The sequence below is a fragment of the Halichoerus grypus genome, chromosome 6 (assembly GCF_964656455.1).
Source record: "Halichoerus grypus chromosome 6, mHalGry1.hap1.1, whole genome shotgun sequence".
NCBI lineage: Eukaryota > Metazoa > Chordata > Mammalia > Carnivora > Phocidae > Halichoerus > Halichoerus grypus.
Genome location: NC_135717.1, coordinates 154727079 through 154749925, shown reverse-complemented (window position 1 = coordinate 154749925; position 22847 = coordinate 154727079). Strand labels below are relative to the sequence as shown.

The 22847-nt window shown below is 34.4% G+C and overlaps 1 protein-coding gene across 2 annotated transcripts in view; it reads left to right on the top strand.

Moving 5' to 3' along the window:
* CDK17 (cyclin dependent kinase 17) overlaps positions 1-22847 on the top strand; it is a 111664-nt gene that overhangs the window by 67532 nt on the left and 21285 nt on the right. For both annotated transcript variants that reach the window (XM_036085856.2, XM_036085857.2), the window contains exons 2-5: positions 2174-2320; positions 9038-9202; positions 13177-13310; positions 16652-16777. In XM_036085856.2, coding sequence (XP_035941749.1) covers positions 2203-2320; positions 9038-9202; positions 13177-13310; positions 16652-16777 — 543 coding nt within the window. In that variant the 5' untranslated portion in view covers positions 2174-2202. The remainder of the gene's footprint in view (positions 1-2173; positions 2321-9037; positions 9203-13176; positions 13311-16651; positions 16778-22847) is intronic.

Below are 22847 nucleotides of genomic sequence, written 5' to 3'. Positions count from 1 at the left end.
TATCACAATTCCAGATTTAAAGATCTACTAGAGGGGCGCCTGGGTGGCTCAGTCATTAGGTGTCTGCCTTCAGCTCAGGTCATGATCCCGGGGTCCTGGGATCGAGCCATACATCTGGGTCTCTGCTAGGCAGGAAGCCTGCTTCTCCCTCTCCCACTCCCCCTGCTTGTGTTCCCTCTCTTGCTGTCTCTCTCTCTGTCAAATAAATAAATAAAATCTTAAAAAAAAAACTGTAATAATCAAACAGTATGGTGCTGTCACAAATATATTATCTCTTTTAATCCACACCTAAACCTCCAGTTTTGCCTATGATAGAGCAACTTGTATTATACTAAATATCCTGTGGAGAACTATTTGACATGTAGGAGGAAAAATGAGTTTGAAGGCATCTCGTAGTGCTTTGAAGTTAGTCACACCTTGAGGAGTCAAGATTCAGGAGAGAAGGGAGAAATAGATATATTCTGTGCTGGTTTTCCTCTTGAGGCATTTTCTAGCTCAAGTTATTTTGGATAAGACGATCAAAGCTGAACATTGTAGAAGAGATGAGCAAAAAGCAACTGAGGAAGTTGAGTGGAGCTTTCAGTAGTTTTTTTGTTGTTCTAGCCCTGCATTTGTAGCTGGAATCCTTTGAAGAGGGGCACACCATAGGAGTGGGAACAGATCAGAGGTAGGCCAGTTTTAATGGTGTTTGAATCCCAGTCTCATGCCAGCTCAGTCCTTGATTGGATTGCGGTGGTCTGCTCCTACTCTGACTGCTTGCTAGAAAAAAAATTAAATCATCTCTGGAAGAAGGTAACATAATCTAGAGCCTCTACACTTTTCATACATATTTTTATGCAGTCATTACATACAATGTGTAACATTCAATTAAAAATTATGAGGCATACATGGGACCAACAGAGATAAATCAACAATAGAAATAGGTTATGCAGACTCCGGATTACAGACAAGAGCTTTAGAATACTATAACTAATCTATTCACGAAAAGAGAGTGAGAAAATAAGTGAAATACTTAGAGATTCAAAGTAGTCACCCAGAGCTGGATGGTAAAACATGTATTTTAGCATAGGGGAGTTATAAGGCTCTTACTTTTAGTCAGGCTAATGGTTATAATATGTTTGTAATCTGGTAAAGTTGCGCATCCCAAGTAAGAAATAGTAAATTAGAAAAGAAGTTGCAAGTAAATTATTGAGGTATTTGTTTTGGCGGCAAATACCTTGTTTGATTTTGAGACTCTACTATGAATCATACCATTGCTGTATGTACCACTAAGAAAAAGAGGCTGTCAATTATATTTTGACATCCCATTAATTACAAGCTACATCCTAATTTCAGAGAGGTTAAAATGTGGGGGGAAAGGTGATACTAGTTTTAAATCTCAGTTCTCTCATTTATTGTTCATTTGACTTCGGTCAGGGAACTTCTTTGAAGCTGTTAGTTTATTTGTGAAAATTGGATAGTATAGCTGCTATAGATAGTCTAGTCTTTAGAGTTAAGAAGACTAAATGAATTAAGCGATATGAAAGTGTGTAGTACTGGGTATGCATTTAATACTATGAATTTGGCTTTCATTTCTTCCTTCTAAAACTCGGCATTGTTAGGATAACAGGAAGAAGTTCCTAACAGCTGACCAGGGGAAAAAAAAACAAAACAAAAATGCAATATATTGGTTAAATAAGAACTTAAAAAATTCCTGTTGGAGCTATTTAATAAAGTGTCAGACATCATTCTTTATTCTCTCTCCAGCCCCCTTCACTTCTCCTGTCCCCCCATTTATATATAAAGATATCACTGACAGCTTCCAATGTGATGATTGATATTTATAATGATGGGACCTATGCATCAAAATAGTGTTGATATTTTTACTATATTGGTTTTTAAAAAGCACATTTTAGGAAAATTTCTAATCCTCTAAATTCAGCTGTGATGCTGCAAACCTCCATTTTTATTTAGTTTTGTAGAATCCCTGCTCTACTGATGATACTGCATAAATAAAGCATTAATCAAAGTGACTGAATCTTGAAGGGGTTGGATTTTGTGATGCTGGTTGCCATGAGAATTCCTGTTTATATTCCTATTTTGAAGGTTCCCATTAAACTCAGAATGACATTTTTCTTGAGCTTTAAAATATTTAGAGCTTTAATTTTGTGTTCATTCTGTTCTGTTCTTTTAGGATTTTTCAAGTCACATTCAGTTGATAGGATGAAAAAATTTAAGAGAAGGCTATCCCTCACTCTTCGGGGAAGCCAAACTATTGATGAATCATTGTCTGAATTGGCGGAACAAATGACTATTGAAGAAAATAGCAGCAAGGATAATGGTAAGTATTTGGGGCTGGGGAGGGGAGGAGGGAAGGAGAGATGCTTCCGCCTTTTAATTACTTTATAAATTGAATGTGAATTTACTTTTCTGGTAAGTTCCTAATAGCTTCCTTTTGTTTATTTCTTTGTCTTATTCTCTAGTTCTTAGGAAACAGAAGACTATGTGACTTTTGCTTACTTAATTATTGGAACGTTTCACTCTTACTCCAGGAGTGTTACTGTACCTGGTCTCTAACCCTTATGGATTCTCCTATCCCGTTTATCTATTTTTTATTGTCTCTTAAATAAGAATACCTTATATAATACCCTAGTTGTTAAATAACTATTTTTAAGTTAACCTAAGTTAATACAGCTTAAAAGTGTAGTAAGTTTGTGAAATTCCTGTTTGAGGCTTCATCATAGTTTTATAACATTGTATATGCATATGGACTATAGATGACAAGGTTCATGATGTGAGTGAATCTTACTCTTTCCTTATTTTATATTTACTGCAGAGTCTATCCATAATATTGAGAGCACTTAATAGTAGGTAGGCATACAGCATTTCACATGTTTGACAGTTCTTTCCACAGAGGTTGATATAAAATGGAAAGAACTTGTTTAATTGAGTGGATTAAAATGTAAAATCCTGATGAAATTTATAGAACAAGGCTACATATTCAAAACTGAAATAACCTTAGGGATGTCATTATAATAACCGGGAAGGAGTTATAGGAATGACTGCCAGTATGTCATGAAGTACACATTCTCTGGCAAGCCTTTCTTGCCTGTACCTGAAATTCTTCTGTTAGAAATTTGTGGCAGTGGGTGAGAACATGAATACCCCTACCCACTTCTGTTGAATGCACATGTCTTTGTTGTGAGAGAGGGAAAGGTATAAGGTAAAGGGCTCTGAACTTTAAGTTAAAAGTCATGGATTAGAATTTGGGATACTCTAACACACTTATACCCTTATTAATTAGTTATATGACTCTAATTTATCTTACTCAAGCTTCAGTTTATCTCTTTTCTCAGAAGGATCATCATTTACTCAAGTTTATCTGGCTAGTTGTAATAGGGGAGAGGAGACATAGATGAATTGAGTAGAAAATTTAAAAAATAATGATTTGGATATAACTTATGTAGGAGGGGGACACGTTTTGCATTTGGGTCAAAACTCAAAGACAGTTCTATGTCTTACTTTTTTTCTTTGTGCCAGGAGCAAAATCCTTAATTCTCTCTCAAATCCCCTTTGAATTCTTGGTATTTTAATTAAGCCCTGTGTATTTTTTTTTTTTCTTTTAGAGGGGGTGGGGGGAGGGGCATAAGGAGAGGGAGAGAGAATCCCAAGCAGGCTCCACGCCCCAGCATGGAGCCCGATGTGGGGCTCAATCTCAGTATCCTAAGATTATGACCTGAGCTGAAATCAAGAGTTGGATGCCTAACCCGACTGAGCCAGCCAGGTACCCCAATAAATGTCTTAATAGTATTTTAAACATATCACAGAAAGTTAAGATATTTCAGGATCTTGTCTAAGTAGCTAACCTTACTCTAATGAGAAGATATATTAAAATTACTGAATTTGATGGGGGGATTGGTTACAATTTAAATATGAGGGAGAAAATAGATCACAGTCATACTAAAAAAAAAAAGCAAAAATAAGTTTTATTTTATATATATTATTTGGAGCTTTCAACTGCAGCTACAACAAAAATTACTTTTTTTGACAACTGGAATTGTTCAACTAAGAAAACTGCATCTTTATGTTATTATGTAAACTTAACAGAATGCCACTTCTCATGATTATTTAGAATCTGAAGAAACCTTAAAAGGCAAAGATTGAAATGATGTAGTTTTCCAGATATTCCAGTTTCTTTTCTTTACTACTCAGTCTGTGCACTGGGTCAGTTTATTATGTTGTTTAGAGTCAGCAAGCCTAGTTGATGGATATTGTGAAACCTTGTCATACTCCCAGGTTTTTTCCTTTCTTCTGATGATCTGATACATGATAGCAGTGACAGTTTTTTTTACAATAGTGGATGACATATAGGAGGTTGTAAGTAGTGCTAACTCCTACAAATAGCAAAGGTCCATGAGAGGATGAGGTTGAAAGCACAGACTATGGATGTATGTAGGGTATGATTAGGATCAGATATTAACAGTGTTTATAAGAGCAGGATTAGGAGTAGGGAATGACGAAGAGTCCAGGGTGGGCTAAGAAATTGCATGTTCCTGGGGCGCCTGGGTGGCTCTGTCGTTAAGTGACTGCCTTTGGCTCAGGTCATGATCTCAGGGTCCTGGGATCGAGCCCCGCATCGGGCTCCCTGCTCAGCAGGGAGCCTGCTTCTCCCTCTCCCACTCCCCCTGCTTGTGTTCCCGCTCTCGCTGTCTCTCTCTCTGTCAAATAAATAAATAAAATCTTTAAAAAACAACAAAAAAAAAGAAATTGCATGTTCCTGCTCAGAATAGTTCACATAATCAGAAGACCCAAATGAATAAGATGCATAAAATCCTAGTGATTGCCATGTTATGATGTTAAAAATCATTGGGAAGTCTTACTTGAACTAACTACTTTGTAGAATAAGAAAGATCTGTTTTTCGTATAGATTTCCATTACTTTAAAAAATATTGTGGTAAATTATATATAATGTAGGATTTACTATTTTAACCATTTTGAAGTTTCTCGTTTTAGTGACTAAGCATTAAGTACATTCACATTGTTGTGCAACCATCACATCACCACCATCTATCCCCAGAACTTTTTCATCATTCCAAATTGAAACTCTATATCCATTAAATAATAGCTCTCTGTTCTCCCCTTCCCTCAGTCCCTGGTAACAACTATTCTACTTTCTGTCTCCATGAATTTTCAAGGTACCTCATATAAGTGGAATCATACAATATTTGTCCTTTTGTATCTGACTTCTTTCATTTAGCATGATGTCTTTAGTTTCCATTTTTTAAAATGCAGCATATTATCATCTTGAATTGCCCAATCAATTGCTATCATACTCTTGAAATGTTGGGATATTTTACGATTCATGAGCCCAATTCTCTTTTCTGTACACTCTCCGTGGGCTGACGTTATCCAGTCCTATGATTTCAGCTACTATGTATATGCTGACTACTTCTAAATCTGTATTTCTAGTCAGGATTTTTGTCTGGATCTCTAGATTCATATCCAAATATTAGTTGGCTTCTCCACATAGATGTTTAATAAGAGTCAAACTTAATATTACCAAACCAGAATTCTTGATTTCCTTCCCCCCAAATCTGATTCTTTTCCAACTTCCCTCGCTTAACCTAAACCACTTAAAAATAAAAACCCAGGAATTATCCTTTATTTTTCTTTCTCCTTCACTGTTCTGTTTCCCCTTCTCCCCTGTTCTGCCATTCTAGTTTCCTGTGTATTTACAATGTAAATAATTTTTAAAAACTCACTATTAATGATAGTAATTTATATGCTTGATAACATGTTTCCAGCTATTGTCCTTTTACGTATTATTTATTTTTTAACAGAGGCTCTGCTGTAGCTTTAAAATTTTTCTTTAGATAGATGTTTTTAATATAGGTCCTCACTAAAAGCTGGATGGGGGAGAGTATGTATGAAAGTAATTTTGCAGCCATGTCTGCTCGCTGTTTGGTTCTGTCTTTATAATATATCCTAAATTTGCCTACTTCTCTCCATTCTAGTCCAGGCCACCACCATTTGTTGTTTAGGATACTGTAATAGTCTCGGGGCACCTGAGTGGCTCAGTTGGTTAAGCGGCTGCCTTCGGCTCAGGTCATGATCCCAGGGTCCTGGGATCGAGTCCCATGTCGGGCTCCCCGCTCAGCGAGGAACCTGCTTCTCCCTCTGTCTCCTGGCTTGTGCTCTCTCTCTCTCTCTGTCAAATAAATAAGTAAAATATTTAAAAAAAAAAAAAAGGATACTATAATAGTCTCTTCCTTCTGTTTCCCCTCTTGTTGATTCCCTCTCATCTGTTCTCCAGCAGTACCAAGAGTGATGTTCAAAATTTTTAATTTAAAAATTTTTTTTTTATTTTTAAAGAATTTATTTGAGAGAGAAAGAATGAGAGAGAGAAGGAGGGAGAGCACGAGAGTGGGGGAGGCTCAGAGGGAGAAGCAGACTCCGTGCTGAGCAGGGAGCCTGATGCAGGACTCAGTCCTGGGACTCTCCAGGATCATGACCTGAGCTGAAGGCAGTCACTTAACCAACTGAGCTACCCAGGTGCCCCCAAATTTTTAATTTTTAATAATTAATTGATTCAAAGGAAGTTGCAAACATAGTACCGAGAAGTTGCTTGTGCCCTTCTCTTTGTTCCCTCCCTTGGTTACATCTTTCTTAACTATAAACCATTATCAAACCCAGGAAATTAACACTGGAATAAAGTGTGAGTATAGTTTTGTGTCATTTTATCACGTGTAGATTCGTATAACCACCACTGAAATCAGGATAAGGAGGTATTCCATTACCAGAAAGAGATCCATTTTATGCTACCTCTTTATAGTTATTGCACCTCTTATCTCCCACCATCCCTGACCCCTAGGAGTGATATTTTTAAAACATGAATGAGATCATGAGACCTGTTTCAAAGCTACCATAACTGATTCCCATCTCAGAATAAAATTTGAACTTTTATGGTTACATACAAACATGCCTCTTTCTCTGAACCTCACTAAATAACATATATGTAGTACAGCTACACTTGCCTTCTTTGTGTTCCTCTAACACAGTGTTTTCAGAGTTTGATCCCTGGACCAGCGATATCAGCATCACCTGAGAATTTGTTAGAGATGCAAATTTTTGGATTCCATGTCAGATCTGAGTCAGGAAGTCTGTGGGTAGGGCCCAGCAATCTTGTATTTTAACAAGTCTCTGAAGGTGATAATGAAACGTGCTAAAGTTTTACTCCTGCCACATGTCAACTTTTGCAGTAGCTTTAACCTCTGGACTATCTTTTAACTCACCGTCACCTATCTTTCCAAGATTGGCTCTTTCTTGCATTTATATCTTTGTCAGAAATACTTCTACAGAGAGAACTTTACTCAGTATCCAGTGTACAATAGCTACTCCTTTATTTTCTGTCATCTCTCTTTTGCATATTGCCTATCATTATCTGATGTTTTTCTTATTCATTAGTTTCTTATTTGTTTCCCCTCCATAAGATCTTATAATCTTAGAGAGTAGTACCTTGCTTGTTTTGTTCACCTGTTGATGCCCAGGACCTGGAATAGTAGGCACAAAATAAATAAATGGCCTCTGAATAATTGAATGTTTTTTATGATCTCCTTTTTTTCTCCTATATTCATCAAGACTGTAAAGCTCTAATCCCTAGGATGACTTTACAGAGCAACTAAAACATGTTGTCTATAGGCAGAATAATTTTGTATTTTATTATGATTCTAGATATGAAATATTATAACCTAGAAAGAGAAAATTTTTTCTTATATGTTCTAGCTTGTATCCTACACTGTTTGACTATTTAATTTTTGCACTTTTTCAGATACCCCTTCCCCATTCATTATTAAATCATTGGTTATTTTACTAGGCTTAAGATCCCCCAAATCTTTGATCAGCCAGCTATTGCCAAGGAATGTATAGGCCATAGGAAGCTTTGGACAGATACTATCTATTACTAGTTAGGTACTTTTCCTTTTTCCAGTCTGCTGTTCTACCCAAATTAGATAACTTGGGCTCTATCTGAGCCCCAAGGGCCCTTTGGCCCCATCCTCCTTTTCCCACCTTATTTTATGCAGCCATTATTAGTAGAGGTGCAGGCCACGTGGTCTTCTTGTTCTTGGTGTCTGATAAACCTTTACAGGTAGGGGAAACCAGTCAGCAGATATTCTTACTCCTGATTATCAGCTGCAAAAGAGCTGGCTCCATTTTAGAGGAGAAAAGATATTCAGAGAAGCCAAGTTCCTTTTAAAATTCTTTAGCTACTGCCAGTAAAACATAATTCTAATACAAAAGACTAATTCCTTGTCATAGAAGACTTCATCGTGTCTTTAACCTATTTTAGAGCTCTTCTTTAGAGGTGGAAAGGAATCATGAAATTCCTCATGAGCATTACAAAACAGGATTTCTCCCATTTATAATTAAATAACTTTTAAGTATTCTATATTTTTTAAATGTTTCTGCTTGTTTATAAGTCTGAGATTTCTTTAAAAAAAAAAAAAAAACCTCTTTATATTAAAAGTCCCAAATTTTGGGTAAGAAATTTCAGAACCTCTATATTGATATATGCTTAAGTACTTCTGTGTTTATCCATTAACTGACATACCTTTTGAATGTCTAGCAAATAGGGATATAAATTCCTTGAGGCCAGGACGTCTTTTATATTCTATAGCATGCCTAATTATAAGGCATATATGAGACAGTTAGTAAATGTAGGAGTAGTTTGGAAACAAACTTGGGATATATTAAAATAAGCAAATAGATAAAATCTATGGGCTATGTTAGTAGTTTTGTGATTGCTAATCAATTTTGGTTATATAAGAAGTGCTTACTTAAGTGATTGGACCAATTTCAAATATTGAAGTATTTTCTGTAAGTATTTTTTCATGGAAATTATTTTAATTCTGGTTCTTTGTATAGATAACCAAAGAATTCTTAAATGTTACTGATCTTATAAACCTTTTGTTTTGTTTTCTGTTTTGCTTCCTCAATCCTTTTCATGTGATCCTGGATCTTGGGCTGTTAATGGAATGATTTTGGATACTGTGAACCACAGAGCCTATTGTGAAGAATGGCAGACCTCCAACCTCTCACAGTATGCATTCCTTCCTCCATCAGTACACAGGGTCCTTCAAGAAGCCCCCATTGCGGAGACCACATAGCGTTATTGGAGGAAGCCTTGGATCCTTCATGGCAATGCCCAGAAATGGAAGCAGATTAGGTAATTTAACAGTCCTTTTTTTTTTTTTTTTTTAACTTTCTGACTGTGAGTCATACATGTAGTAGCTATTGTTACAGTTGTATGGAAGTCAGCCAGCCTTCATTATCTGATTTTTTTTATAAAATAAAAATCAAGTTGAAAATAACAGAGATAGCAGAAAGATGGAAGGCTCTAGAGAGGTACTAGTGTTGACACTACAGAGGAGTAACATTTGAAAACCTGTCCACCAGGGAGAAAACAAAACCCCTAGGAGATGGATGCAAGATTTCAAGATGAATGGCGTTTCAAGATGGTGCTTAATTTAGGGTCATACTGTGGTAACTCCAGATTATCACCATACGATAGCCCAGTGCAATGATTCGTATACATGATTGTCACCTGAGTTGCTATTCTTATGTCACTATGTCATTCTAAATATTTAGGAAAAATATATACCTGCAAGTTTCTGTTTATTTCTCTGGTCTTTTTTGATAGCATCTTACTATCATGTTTTGATTTTTAAAATCATTTTAAGCATAAATTATAGTCTCATGACATAATTACTGAAGTTTCTGAGGGTTTTGTTTTACTCCTTGCTTTATCTGCTTCCTTGGCAGGTTATTTCCTCATGTGTTTTGTTAATTTGGGGAGTGTGAGCTTATCTATAGTGGGGTTTACCTATGGGGAAATGTATGTAGCCTTTATTCCTATAGGTGTAAACCTAAAGAATGGTGTGCTATAGTTGTCTCACACTGGTTCATGAGAGATGATTGTTAAATTTTCAGGAATTTTCCAAGCTGGTTGTTAAATATAGCCATTATTAAAGTTTAAATGTTAAAAACCTATAATTAAGTAAGCTAATTACAAAAGTAATGAATCCTCAAAAGTCATTATTTCTAAATTATTTTACTACACTTTACTATTACCTCTATTACAAATTATTTTACTACACTTTACTATTACCTCTGCTTTTGGGGTTATTTCTGTTGTATCTGTATAGTCAAAATTTTATGTAATGGTATGTACATTTCTTCCCAACTACATGCTCAGTGATGGTCATGTTGTAGCTTGAACTTGGCCATGGAGGGAGTATTTACCTCAGAGAAATTGGAAAAAACTCCACATCAGGACTTGATATATTGTTTTGTTGTCTAGACTGGGGATTGGCATACTTTCCTGCAAAGGTCCAGATTGTAAATTTTTCAGGTTTTGTGGGCCACATATGATCTCTGTTGCATATTCTTCTTTTTAAAATAACTCTTTAAAGATGCAGAAAATATTTTTAGCTCAGGAACTGTACAAAAACAGGTCACATTTGCTGATCTTTGGTCTGAATTTAAGAAAGTAATATTGAAAATGTTAGTAATGCAGATTAAAAGTGTGTTGTATCTGTAGCTTTTACAGTTGTGAATGGCACAAAATTGAACCATCTGAGAAGTAAATATTCTTCCAGTACTCAAAAACTATTACCTGATTTAGCAAAGAAGTTGCTCACACCAGTGACAAATGAGTGAAGTTTTGACATGGTCTTCATTGTTTCACTTTTGTCTTATTAATGGAAATGAAAATACAGATACTCATGTTGGAACTACACTTGTTCGTTAATGACATGAACAACTTCTTGCTTGAGTCCGATGGTACTCAAGTATTTATTTATAGTTTGAGATTCATATGCTCCTTTGTAGTCCTTGTGCAGTAGAACAGATTTAAGTCTGCCCTTTATAGTACTTTAAGAGTCTTGTGCCTTTCTTTAGGAAACTCTCACTTGCACCTTGGACACCTTTGCTTCCTCTTTTATCCCAGTGTGGCAGCTAAACCCAAGCATTTTCTTACCAAGATCAGCAACCCCTCCCTGAGAGAGTAACAGAGTCAATTTATACATAACATCTTTTGGCTCTCAGTTCTCTTTGTCTTTGCTTCCTTGGTATTATGCACATATTCTTTCATACTCAGCTATGCATTTTAAAATATTATTACATCTTATTCAACATTTCCTTGAGGAAGGAAGGTTTTCCGATTTTGCCAGAAATAGAAGGCATGGTTAAGTTATCTTTAACATTTTAAAAGTGTGACAGAAAAGAATACTTGGCCTCAGATGTGTTGTATACCATCAGATTAGCAATCAGTTACCAATACATTGACTTTTATTGCCAAGTTAATATTTTGTTCAGATCTTTGTATAAAATTTCTCCAGAAATCTTTATGTAATTGAAGTATATTCTTAAATTACATATCAGTCTATTAAAAACTATCATATTTGCAACTGCTTATCAGTGTGAGTAAGAATTTTCTCAGTGTGTTATCAAGGAGCACCTCGGTAGCTCGGGTGGTTAAGCATCTGACTGTTGATTTCAGCCCAGGTCATGATCTCAGGGTTGTGAGATCGAGCCCCCTGTTGGGCTCCACACTGGGTGTGGAATCTGCCTAAGATTCTCCCTCTCCCTCTGCCCCCCTCCCCAACTCATGCACATGTACTCTCTCTCTCTAAAAAATAATGTGCTATCAAGACAAAACAAAAATAGAGGAATTTTAAGACTGATTTGATAAGATCCTTGAGTTCAGTTTTGTTAAATGGTTCTTATTTTCTTAAGCAAATATTCATTAAAAGTACAAATTTGTAACTATAAAATACTATTTTGTTTTACATGTTGGTATTTCATATAACATTTCATTTGAAAGAAGAGATATAGTTACCTAGTGCATTCTTTGATTTTTACTTAGTATTTAATTTATGGGATTATTTGTTGACCACCTTCTAAACACCAGGTACTTTGTTCAGTGTGGGGAATATAAAAGTGAATAAGCTAAATCTTGCCCCCCAAGGATCTCCTAACTTGGTATAAAAATCATCTGAAACCAAAAAATGCACTTCAGTGCAGTGGATGTGGTAGGTGTGGGCACAGTAGTCATCTGTGTCTGGAAAAGATTTTACTGAGTGATGACAAATGAATATAGTTTTGAAAAAATAAGTATGAGTTCACCAAATTGTTAAATTGGGGAAAGGCATCTCTTATGGGTAAAAGAGGGGGGGAAAGTGTGTTGTGTTAAAGCACTCTAGCATGAAACAATATGATACTTTCGGGGGAATGAATAATTGTATAAAGAGAACCAGTGCTAAGAATGTGTTTGATATCTAGCATTTGTTTGTTTCTGGTGTGCAATTCTTGCTAGATGAATTACAGGATGATTGACAAATGCAAATATAGAGCAGGTATTATACAAGTTATATAAGTTTGTTTTTAATATTCCCAGATGGAATTAATCTTCCTCCTCTCTACTCCCATTTAACTTTTATCTTTAATAATAAAGAAAAAAAACCCAACACCACTTTGTTTTGTAATTTAAATATATTTTTTCCTCCATACAGATTTTTGGTGGTCACAAGATGTTTCTGTAGTTAAATAGATATTCAGTGAATAATTTTTGAATTTTTTTTTTTTTAATTTTTAACACTGTGGAGAGGGGAAGCTCCATTAATGGCTTTAAAAACTTATTTTTTAAGGATATTCAAAGTAATAGATCATTTGGCTGTAGACCCAGTGGCACATTATCTTACAGAAAAAATACTAAACTAAATAAAAGGCAAAAGACCAGGTTTCTATTTTAGCTCTGCCTCTAAGCTGTGTAACCTTTCAAAATCATTTAACCTTTCAAAGTCTCAGTTCCCAGATCTGGAAAATGAGAGAACTGACTAAATAATCCTCATGTTATTTCCAGTCTGTAATTTTATTATTCAGCTCTTGATAATAACTTGGATGTTAATTATTTTCATAGTTTTTCATAATCTGAGTGTGAAAGGTTTCTCACTACTGTTTCAAGACATCTGAGTTACATTTTGATCTATTAGTTACACAGAGCAACCAGAATGTAAAAAACTTTTATGATTTTTCTGTGTTGGCTGTCTATATCTTATTTGTAGTGATAATAAATTATGTGATATAGTAAGGTGTAATGCATCTCTTTGAAGATAAATGATGTTTCATTTTGTGATACAGATATTGTTCATGAAAATCTAAAAATGGGATCAGATGGTGAGAGTGACCAAGCTTCTGGGACATCATCTGATGAAGTACAGTCACCTACAGGCGTTTGTCTTAGAAATCGTATACATAGACGGATCTCAATGGAGGTAACCATATGCCTGCATATGTGTGTTTGTGTGTATGAATACACATATACATCAAACAGTAAATGACCATTTGAAAATTTTCATGAAGTCAGATGACATTGTAAGAAAATTGTTTCTTTGCATTAGTAATGACTAGTCTTGTGAATATTTCCTTTTTTCTAATTATCTATCCCAAGGCAAGTATACATTAATTATATTTAACAATCCGCAAAAAACATGTAGGGTCTCTGTAAGGGAAATGTGAATTTTTAAAAATACTGGAAATTCAGAATGATACTTTAGCAAAGTTTTCTTTTTAGAAAATATGATTTTAATTATATTTTTGAGGTTTATCCGGATATTTAGTATTTTATTTTATAAATATTTTATTTCAGATTTCAAAATGTATACATAAAATAAGCACCAGCTTTTTTTTTTTTTTTTTGGCTTTATATTATAAATATGGGTATCATTTCCTTTATGGCTTATTATACCTACTAATTTCTGTAGAACATATGTTATGTCTTCATGTAAAAGAATTAATAGCTCATGTATAACCTTGAGATCAAAGTTGATTATGAATGTTATTTCAGTATGTACTATAGATTAAAATAGTTTTCTCCAAAACAGTTGAACATGTTTTGAATTAAGAATATTGTTTTTTTTGGTGCCTTTGAGTTGAGATTACAGTGCTTGGGGTATCTGTCCCGTTGGTTGATTGCATTTTTATTGATAAAAGATTGCTCTTAATCAGTTAAAAAACAGTATTTTCAACTCTTGAGATCAACTTGGTATCTGTTCATATCACTGTAATTATATCATAATAAAATATATTTTTCTTCTATCATATCTTTAAAAGTTTTTTTACTATTAGGATTTTTATCTGAACTTTCTCTTCCATTGAGCTGTATTTATTTTTTGCCCCAAAGGTGACAGTCCCTTGATGATATTCTTACTTTTGTATATTATAATAGCTGAAAAGACTTCTTTCTTAACATCCTCCACATCTTGCATTCACATATGTATTCTTACTTAGAATGTTTTTGGATGTTACTTTCTGTGTATTCTTCTAGATAAATTTTAAATATTTTGTTCTAATAATGTTATTGTGATTTGTTTGGGATTATGTAAAATGTAAAACATTTAATATGGGAGAACCATTATCTTTTCATTACTTAGTCTTACCATTTGGGAATATGGTATATATTTCTGTACTTGAGTTATATGTTTCTCAGTAAACGTTTACATAGTTCCTATACATCTCAATTTTGTTTTATGGTTTGGTTACTGTTACAGATAATAGGGATTTATTTTTTATAGGATTTATGTTTCTTAGTGTGACAATATAGGCAAGATTCCCTTTTAATTTCTCCCAGTTCACATTTTATAATTAAATGGAATAGAAATGCCCCCCGCTTAAGAGCCACCCTTTCATCCCTGGAATAAATCCCACTTAAATATTAATATAATAATATTATATATATATTTATATATTTTACATAAATATATTTAATATTACATATTTATATTTATATATCTATATTATATATATTTATAGTATATATTTATAGCATATATTTATATATTATATATTTATATTATATTTTGAGTATATATTTACATGTTTGTATATTAATATAATATTAAATATGTATTACATTACTATAATTAATATAAATATACCAACATATAATTAATATAATTATATATTTTATAATGATATATTGTTATACATATATAATATGTATATAATATATATAATATATGTATTTTATATATTTATATTATATATGCATATTATATATTTACATACAAATATATAATAAAATATAATAATTATTAAATATATATATTTAAATTAAGTAAGCTCTGTGCCCAACATGGGGCTTGAACTCATTACCCTAAGATCAAGAGTTGCATGCCCTACCAACGGAGCTAGCCAGGCACCCCTGATTTTTTTTCATGTATTGTTGGATCCGGTTTGCTGATGTTTTGTGGAGGATTTCTGCGTCTATGTTAGAAATATTGGCCTGTAGTTCTCTTTTTTTTTGTGGTGTCTTTATCTGGTTTTGGTATCAGGGTAATGCTGGCCTCATAGAATGAATTCAGAAGCTTTCTTTCCTCTTCTGTTTTTTGGAATAGTTTGAGGAGAATAGGTATTAACTCTTCTTTAAATTTTTGGTGGGATTCATCTGTGAAACTGGTCCTGGGCTTTTATTTGTTGTGAGTTTTTTGATAACTGATTAAATTTCATTGCTGGTAATTGGTCTTTTCAAATTTTCTATTTCTTCCTGATTTAGTTTTGGGAGGTTGTTATATGTTTCTAGGAATTTATCCATTTCTTCTAGGTTGTCCAATTTGTTGGCTTATAATTTTTCCTAATATTCTCTTATAATCCTTTGCTTTTCTGTGGAGTTGGTTGTTATTTCTCATCTTTCCTTTATGATTTTGAGTCTCCTCTCTCTCTCTCTCTCTTTTTTTTTTTTGATGAGTCTGGCTAATGGTTTATCAATTTTGTTGATCTCTTTTTTAAAGATTTATTTATTTGAGAGAGAGAGCATGCACATGCACACACAGGGGAGGGGCAAAGGGAGAAGGAGAGAATCTTGAGCAGACTCCCTGCTGACCACGGAGCCCTACACCAGGCTCAATCTCTTGACCCTGAAATCATAACCTTAGCCAAAATCAAGAGTTAGATGCTTAGCCAACTGAGCCACCCAGGCATCCCAATTTTGTTGATCTTTTCAACAAACTAGCTTCTAGTTTCATTGATCTGTTCTTTTTTTTTTTTTTTCAAGTCTCTATTTCATTTATTTCTACTCTAATCTTTATCATTTCCTTCCTTCTACTAGGTTTGGGCATTGTTCTTTTTCTAGTTTCTTTAGGTGTAAAGTGAGGTTGTTTAGTTGAGATTTTTCTTGCTTTTTACTTCTTTCTGTTGATACAGCACTAATAAGATTTCAGTTGTCTCACTATGTTGCATACAAAACCTTACAATATCTGCTTGGTTAGTTATTAAACTAGTCACATTTTGTGGTAGTCTTTGCATCTTCCTACATGGTATAATAGTGTCTAAGTAAATTCCATGTGGAATTTACCAGTGAAAGGACTCAGAAATAACTGGGTTTGCAGAGTACCATTTCTGTAGAACTATGTTGTATACTTTTGCTTACAGTAAATGCGTTTGCATTCAGATATTATATATAATCAACATGTATAACTTTAAAACTGTAATAAAACTTACAGCTATTTATCATTAATAAATAATATAGTAGAGCCCATGAATTCAAAAATGAAATGCTCTTGTCTCTTCTATTTGTGATTACCTACAAATACCTTTTTTTCCCTTTTTTTAAATAAAGGATTTAAATAAGCGGTTATCACTGCCTGCAGATATCAGAATACCTGATGGATATCTTGAAAAATTGCAGATAAACAGTCCACCGTTTGATCAACCAATGAGCCGAAGGTCTCGTAGAGCTTCTTTAGTAAGTTTTCAGTCTCCTATATCTGTGCCATCAAATCTGTTTGTTTGGATTTTCTGGGTGTAAACATTTCACATTAATTTTTATATTTGCTTTTTTAATAACTAAATTTTTTACATTGCTTTTAGGATTTTATTGTTTTCCAGTTCTTAAGGGTTTAAAGATGCATGTTGGAATACAGTTTAAGCTATATTCTGTTTTATTTTTTGGAAAAATTTTATTGATATATGCTAGAAGTATAGAATATGTATTAAATATGTAAATATATACTATGGATGCAGAAAAGTACATAAACCATTGTGGTATAGCTCAATGTATTTTTTGCAAAGTTAACATACCTGTGTAACCAGTACCCAAATCAATAAAAGAAAATGCCCGAAATCCCAAAATCCCCTTCCTGCCACCCTCTCTGTTCACTTTCTACTCCACTTCCTCAACTGTAGCCACATCCCTGCTTTCTAATGCTAAAGATTAGATTTACCTATGTTTCCCATTGTTTTGGTTATATAATGCTTGTAGTATATTTTAATATCTCAAAAGACTTTTTAAAATCTTCATTTACATTCACATTCTTATTTTAAAAATGCTTTTGTTATTTCTCATTATTCATATTTAAACTTTTGAACTTGAATTATGACTATATAAATTATTAAAATACATTTTATACAAATATAAAAATGTGTATTCAAGTTTATATTATACAATATGCATGGAAGAATAGAGTATGTATTCTTTTTTTGGCTGACCTCTTTTGCTGAATGTTATGCGCATGTTTCATCTAGTTTGTTGCATATAGTTATAGTTAATTTGTTCTTACTGTTGCATGGTATTCCATTGTATACTGTACTTTATCCAGTTTCCTGTTGATGGACATTTAAATGTTTGGGTTGTTTTTAGTTTTTGGTTATTACAAAATAGTGGTTCTGTCATCATTCTTGTACATGTATTTTGGTTCATATATGTAAGCATTTCTGTTGAGTACATACCTAGGGGTGGAACTGTTGGATCAGATTGTGTGCATATGTTCAGCTTTCCTAAACACTGTCAAAAGAGTTTCCAAAGTGGGTCATACCAGTTTACACTCACATCAGTATTTGACAGTTCTGTTTGTTCTCCTTAGCCAGTTTTTGATATTGTCTCTTTTTTAAAAAATTTTTAACTTTTCTGGTGAGTGTGTAATGTTACCTTATTGTGGTTTCATTTGCATTTTTCTGATGACTAAGCTGAACACCTTTTTAATGCTTATTGGCCATTTAGGTATACCTTCTTTTGTGAGTTAACTGCTTAAGTCTATGTCTCTTTTCTTTTGGGTTTTCTGCCTTTTTCTTACTGATTTATGGAAATTCTTTATAAATTCTGTATAAAGAAACTGAGTTATATGTCTTGCACATATCTTCTAGCATGCACCAGTTGACCCTTGCAATTGCATTAAGCACTGCTGATTGAAAGGTCAGCTTTCCCTGTTGCAGTGTCACCTTTGACATAAGTTCAGGTGATTGTATATGTAAGGATCTCTTTTGGATGGTTATAGTCCTGTAGTAGAGGTACATATAAAGTGCTGTGGGACGACAGAAGAGATAGCAAGTAAAATGACTTTGCATATCACAGGCTTACAGAGGAGATAGTGCTTTAGCTGGCTCTAGAAGGATGGGTAGGAATTTGTCAGGTTGACAGTGGGTAGAAGGGTGTTCTAAGCAGAGAAAACTTGATGTACTAATACCCACAAGTATGAATGTAGGTATGTTGGGGAAATTATAACTGATATGAAGGGTAAATGTGGAATAAGATTAAAGAATAGGGCTTGAAAGAATAGGATAAATCCAGACTGTAAAAAGCTTTGGCTACCAGGCCAGGCAAGGAGTCTGAACTTCATTCATCCCATGTAATGGACCTCAGAGGTATTGATTTAAACAAGGGCTGACGTAATCACATTTTTGTTTCATAACAGTGGCTTCAGGAAAAGTGTAAATGAAGTAGGAGGAGAGAAAGACTAGAGGCAGGAAGATGGATTAGGAATTTATTCAAAATTAGGGATGATGCAGCAGTCATGTGGAAATGGGAAGTAGAATCCAGATCCTCAGGGTCATGTAGAGATAAAATAGGCAGGACCTCTGGTACTCAGCTGAACTTTGTGTCTGAAGAAGGAGCAGTTGATGAGGATTCCTGGATTGCTAGCAGTTGTTATTCTCCTTTTTACATATTATATCATGGAATGTTTTTATCCACCAAAAACTTCTGTTGGGTTACATATTCTAAGGAATAAAATTACCTTATGCTGTATATAACTGAGCACATTGTTAATTTGACATTCATCAGTGTATAATAAAGTAAAAGTATAGTGCCAGCTGGATTTTGGTATACAGGTTTATGATCGTCATAGTTTTGCATCACTGCCTAAGACATTTTTATTTAAATAGCTTTGCCATTTGATTACCTGGTTGAAAGTGTTCTTTGGCTATCGATTTTTATCAAAGATTAGTACTCAGGATAAATTTTGGAGTTATTGAGTGTTCAGATTGGAACTAAAGGTATGATTTAATCACTACGTAATTCTTAAAGCTGTTCTTTAGGAGCTATATTTTTCAGTCTACGTGAAATTAAGGAAAACAGTGCCCTCTAATGAATGTTAAGTGATGGAGTTTTTATTGTGGTTGAGTATTCCTACTCATCTTCCTTGGTTTTTGATCTAAAGTGGTTTATAGATTTCAGATTAATTATGCCAGCTGTGTTTTGGTTTCTGCTAATGCACCCTTTTCATTATTCATCTACCTTGCTAAACTAAACCATTTGGTGTCTTTTGAAGTATATTAGAAAATTATTTTTCACTACCCTAGGTTTATGTATGAAGGGGAAGGATTAGGGAATGGATGGAAGGAGAAGGGAGAAGAAATATATTCTTCACATGTGTTAGAGCTCATGTTTCCATGGATAATACAGTCCTTTTTTCCCCAAGATTTATTTATTTTAGCCCGCACAAATGGGGGGAGGGGCAGAGGGAGAGGGAGAGAATCTCAGGCAGACTCCGTGCTGAGCACGGAGCCCAACACAGGGCATGATCCCACAACCCTGATTCATGACCTGAGCCAAAGTTAAGAATCAGATGCTTAACCATCTGAGCCACCCCGGCACCCCTGGATAATATATTCTTTATCTAAAAAAATAAAATATATTTTTGAGATAAAATATAAAATTTTAACCTTGTCTTTCTAAAAGTATAAAACTTTATATTTTTGCGTATTCAATAGCAATGTATAACAAATAGAGTAGTTAAAATAACATACATCCTTTGAGTAGGAATTAAGAAACAAATCACAGTTTCTGATGAAGAAAGACCTACAATAGGGCTAATTGGTTCTTCTATAAATTTATGATCATCATCATCAACCTAAAATGAACTTTCAGAATTGCTTGGCTACCCTATATTGTTTTTCTCTGGTTAACCCTTCCCCTCTCAATATACGCAGATGATCTCTTTTCCTACATGATAAAGAAGAGAAAAGCCATAACCAGAGACCCCCTCATTTTTTGAGTAACAGATGTGCAAATCCATCTACACCTATACTCATTCTGCTCTTTCGTCCTTCTTTTTCTTTCTTTCTTTTTTTTTTTTTTTTAAAGATTTTATTTATTTATTCATGAGAGACAGAGAGAGGCAGAGGGAGCAGACTCCCGCGGATCAGGGAGCCCAGTGCAGGACTCGATCCTAGGACACCAGAATCGTGACCTGAGCCGAAGGCAGACGCTTAACCAATTGGGCCACCCAGGCACCCTCTTTACTTCTTTTAATATTGAGGAATTGTCTTTCTTCTTATCCCATCTCCTCAGGATGCTTTAGAATATTTTTGTCATCCTGTACACTCGTATATATTCAGTCTCCCTCTCTTGACTAAATTCTTCCTATTTTTATTTTAGAATAGTTTTAGATTTACAGAAAAATTTAAAAGATAATATAAAGAGTTCCCATACACATACCCAGTTACTACTATTATTAACATTTTACATTACTTTAGCGTGTCACAACTAAGGAAATCAGCATTTTGTGTATTACTACTATTCCACACTTTATTCAGATTTCCCTAGTTTTCTACTAATGTCCTTTTTTTGTCCCAGGGTCCCATCTAGGACACCACATTACATTTAGTTGTTTTATCTCATGTTAAAGATACTGGTTATTGGATTGGTGAAGGGCTGTTTAATATTCATCATGGTTGATTAGAAGTGAGATGTTCTAACTCTTAACATATTTAATTACACATTAGATTAGTGGAAAGCCCACATGCCAATAGTCAAGATTCATTAGAACACTGATTCACTTAGAATGATGGCATGCCCAGTGACATTTTTGTGACTGTTAAGTGCAGCTCTAGTAGATTGAGAGTCTGTATATGAAAATTTGCCTCATTATATTGAAATTACAGGTTTTACACATTTACAGAATCTGCTTGTTCCTAACAATGAGTTGGATTCCTCATTCATGGCTTGAGCAATATGTATCATATGTAGTCCTTTTTTATTTCTATGAGTAGGTGAAAAAGTAGTGTATCAAGTCCTGATGTCTCTTAGAAATAGTAAATATATCATGGAGTGTGGAAGTGAGGCTCAAAGTCCACTCACAATTTAATTTACCTTTGGTATATTATGTACAGAATTAAGATCGTATCATACTGATGGTAACAGTAATTTTTGGAACACAAAATTAGCAAATAGAATAAAGGTTCTCAATCTCTTTTCTGCCCCGGACATTTCTAACAGTAACAGTAACTCCGTGATCTCACAAGGAGGGAAATGGATGTTTGAAAAAATCTCCCTTTGTCCCCTGTGTTTCTTATATATGCATTCACTTTTAGTATGGCATCTATAGAACTTCTGCACATACTTCATTTGTTTTTAAGCTCAGACTGCATTGCTAGCATGTTAATACCTCTTAAGGAGGGCACTTTTGTGATGACCACTGGGTGTTATATGTAAGTGACGAATCACTAAATTCTCCTAAAACCAATATCACACTATATGTTAACCAGAATTTAAATAAAAACTTGGAAAAAAAATCTTTACAACTATGATACAGTGATTATGTTGGCAGAGCCAGAGTAATCCAGAAATCTCCCATAATGCTCAATACCACATGCAGGTTACATTTAATTATAGAAAGGCTATTATAAATTATAATTTATTTGGGATTTTTAAAAAGTTTTCATGTGCTTATGCTATAAGAGTCATCTGAACAGGAATTTGATTGGGGCTGCCAAAAAAGCCAGGTATTCTCTTAGAGCAGTGAAATAACAAAAAACTATCTTCATTTGTTTGGAAAGTAGAATTAAGGAGATTTTTATATTTTATTAAAATATAAAGTTGGGGCACTTGGGTGGCTCAGTTGGTTAAGCATCTGACTCTTAATTTCATCTCAGGTCATGATCTCAGGGTTGTGGGATTGAGCTCCAAGTTCAGCTCTGTGCTCAGCTGGGAGTCTGCTCGAGATTCTCTCCCTCTCCCTCGGTCCCTCCCCCTGCTTGTGCTTGCACTCTGTCTCTCTCTCTAAAATAAATCTTTTTTTTTTTTTTTAAGATTTTATTTATTTATTTGACAGAGAGAGAGGCAGCGAGAGAGGGAACACAAGCAGGGGGAGTGGGAGAGGAGAAGCAGGCTTCCCGCTGAGCAGGGAGCCCGATGTGGGGCTCAATCCCAGGACCCTGGGATCATGACCTGAGCCGAAGGCAGACGCTTAATGACTGAGCCAGCCAGGCGCCCCTAAAATAAGTAAATCTTTAAAAAATAAAATATAATATAAAGCTTACTGTTTGATTCCTTTAGCTATTTCTGTTTTTATAAAACTTTTAAACTATTGTAAAATAATCTAATGATGGAACTCAGTCTAGATTGTGAACTCACAAAAGCAGGAATCATTTCTGTCGTCTTCAGTATATCCCGTCTAGATTGTGAACTCACAAAAGCAGGAATCATTTCTGTCGTCTTCACTATATCCCTAGTACCTAGCATTGTACTTGGTAAATGTTGGATAAATGAACTTTGTCCTCTGTCCTCTGAATAATTTCTGTAGGAGAGCATGTCAACA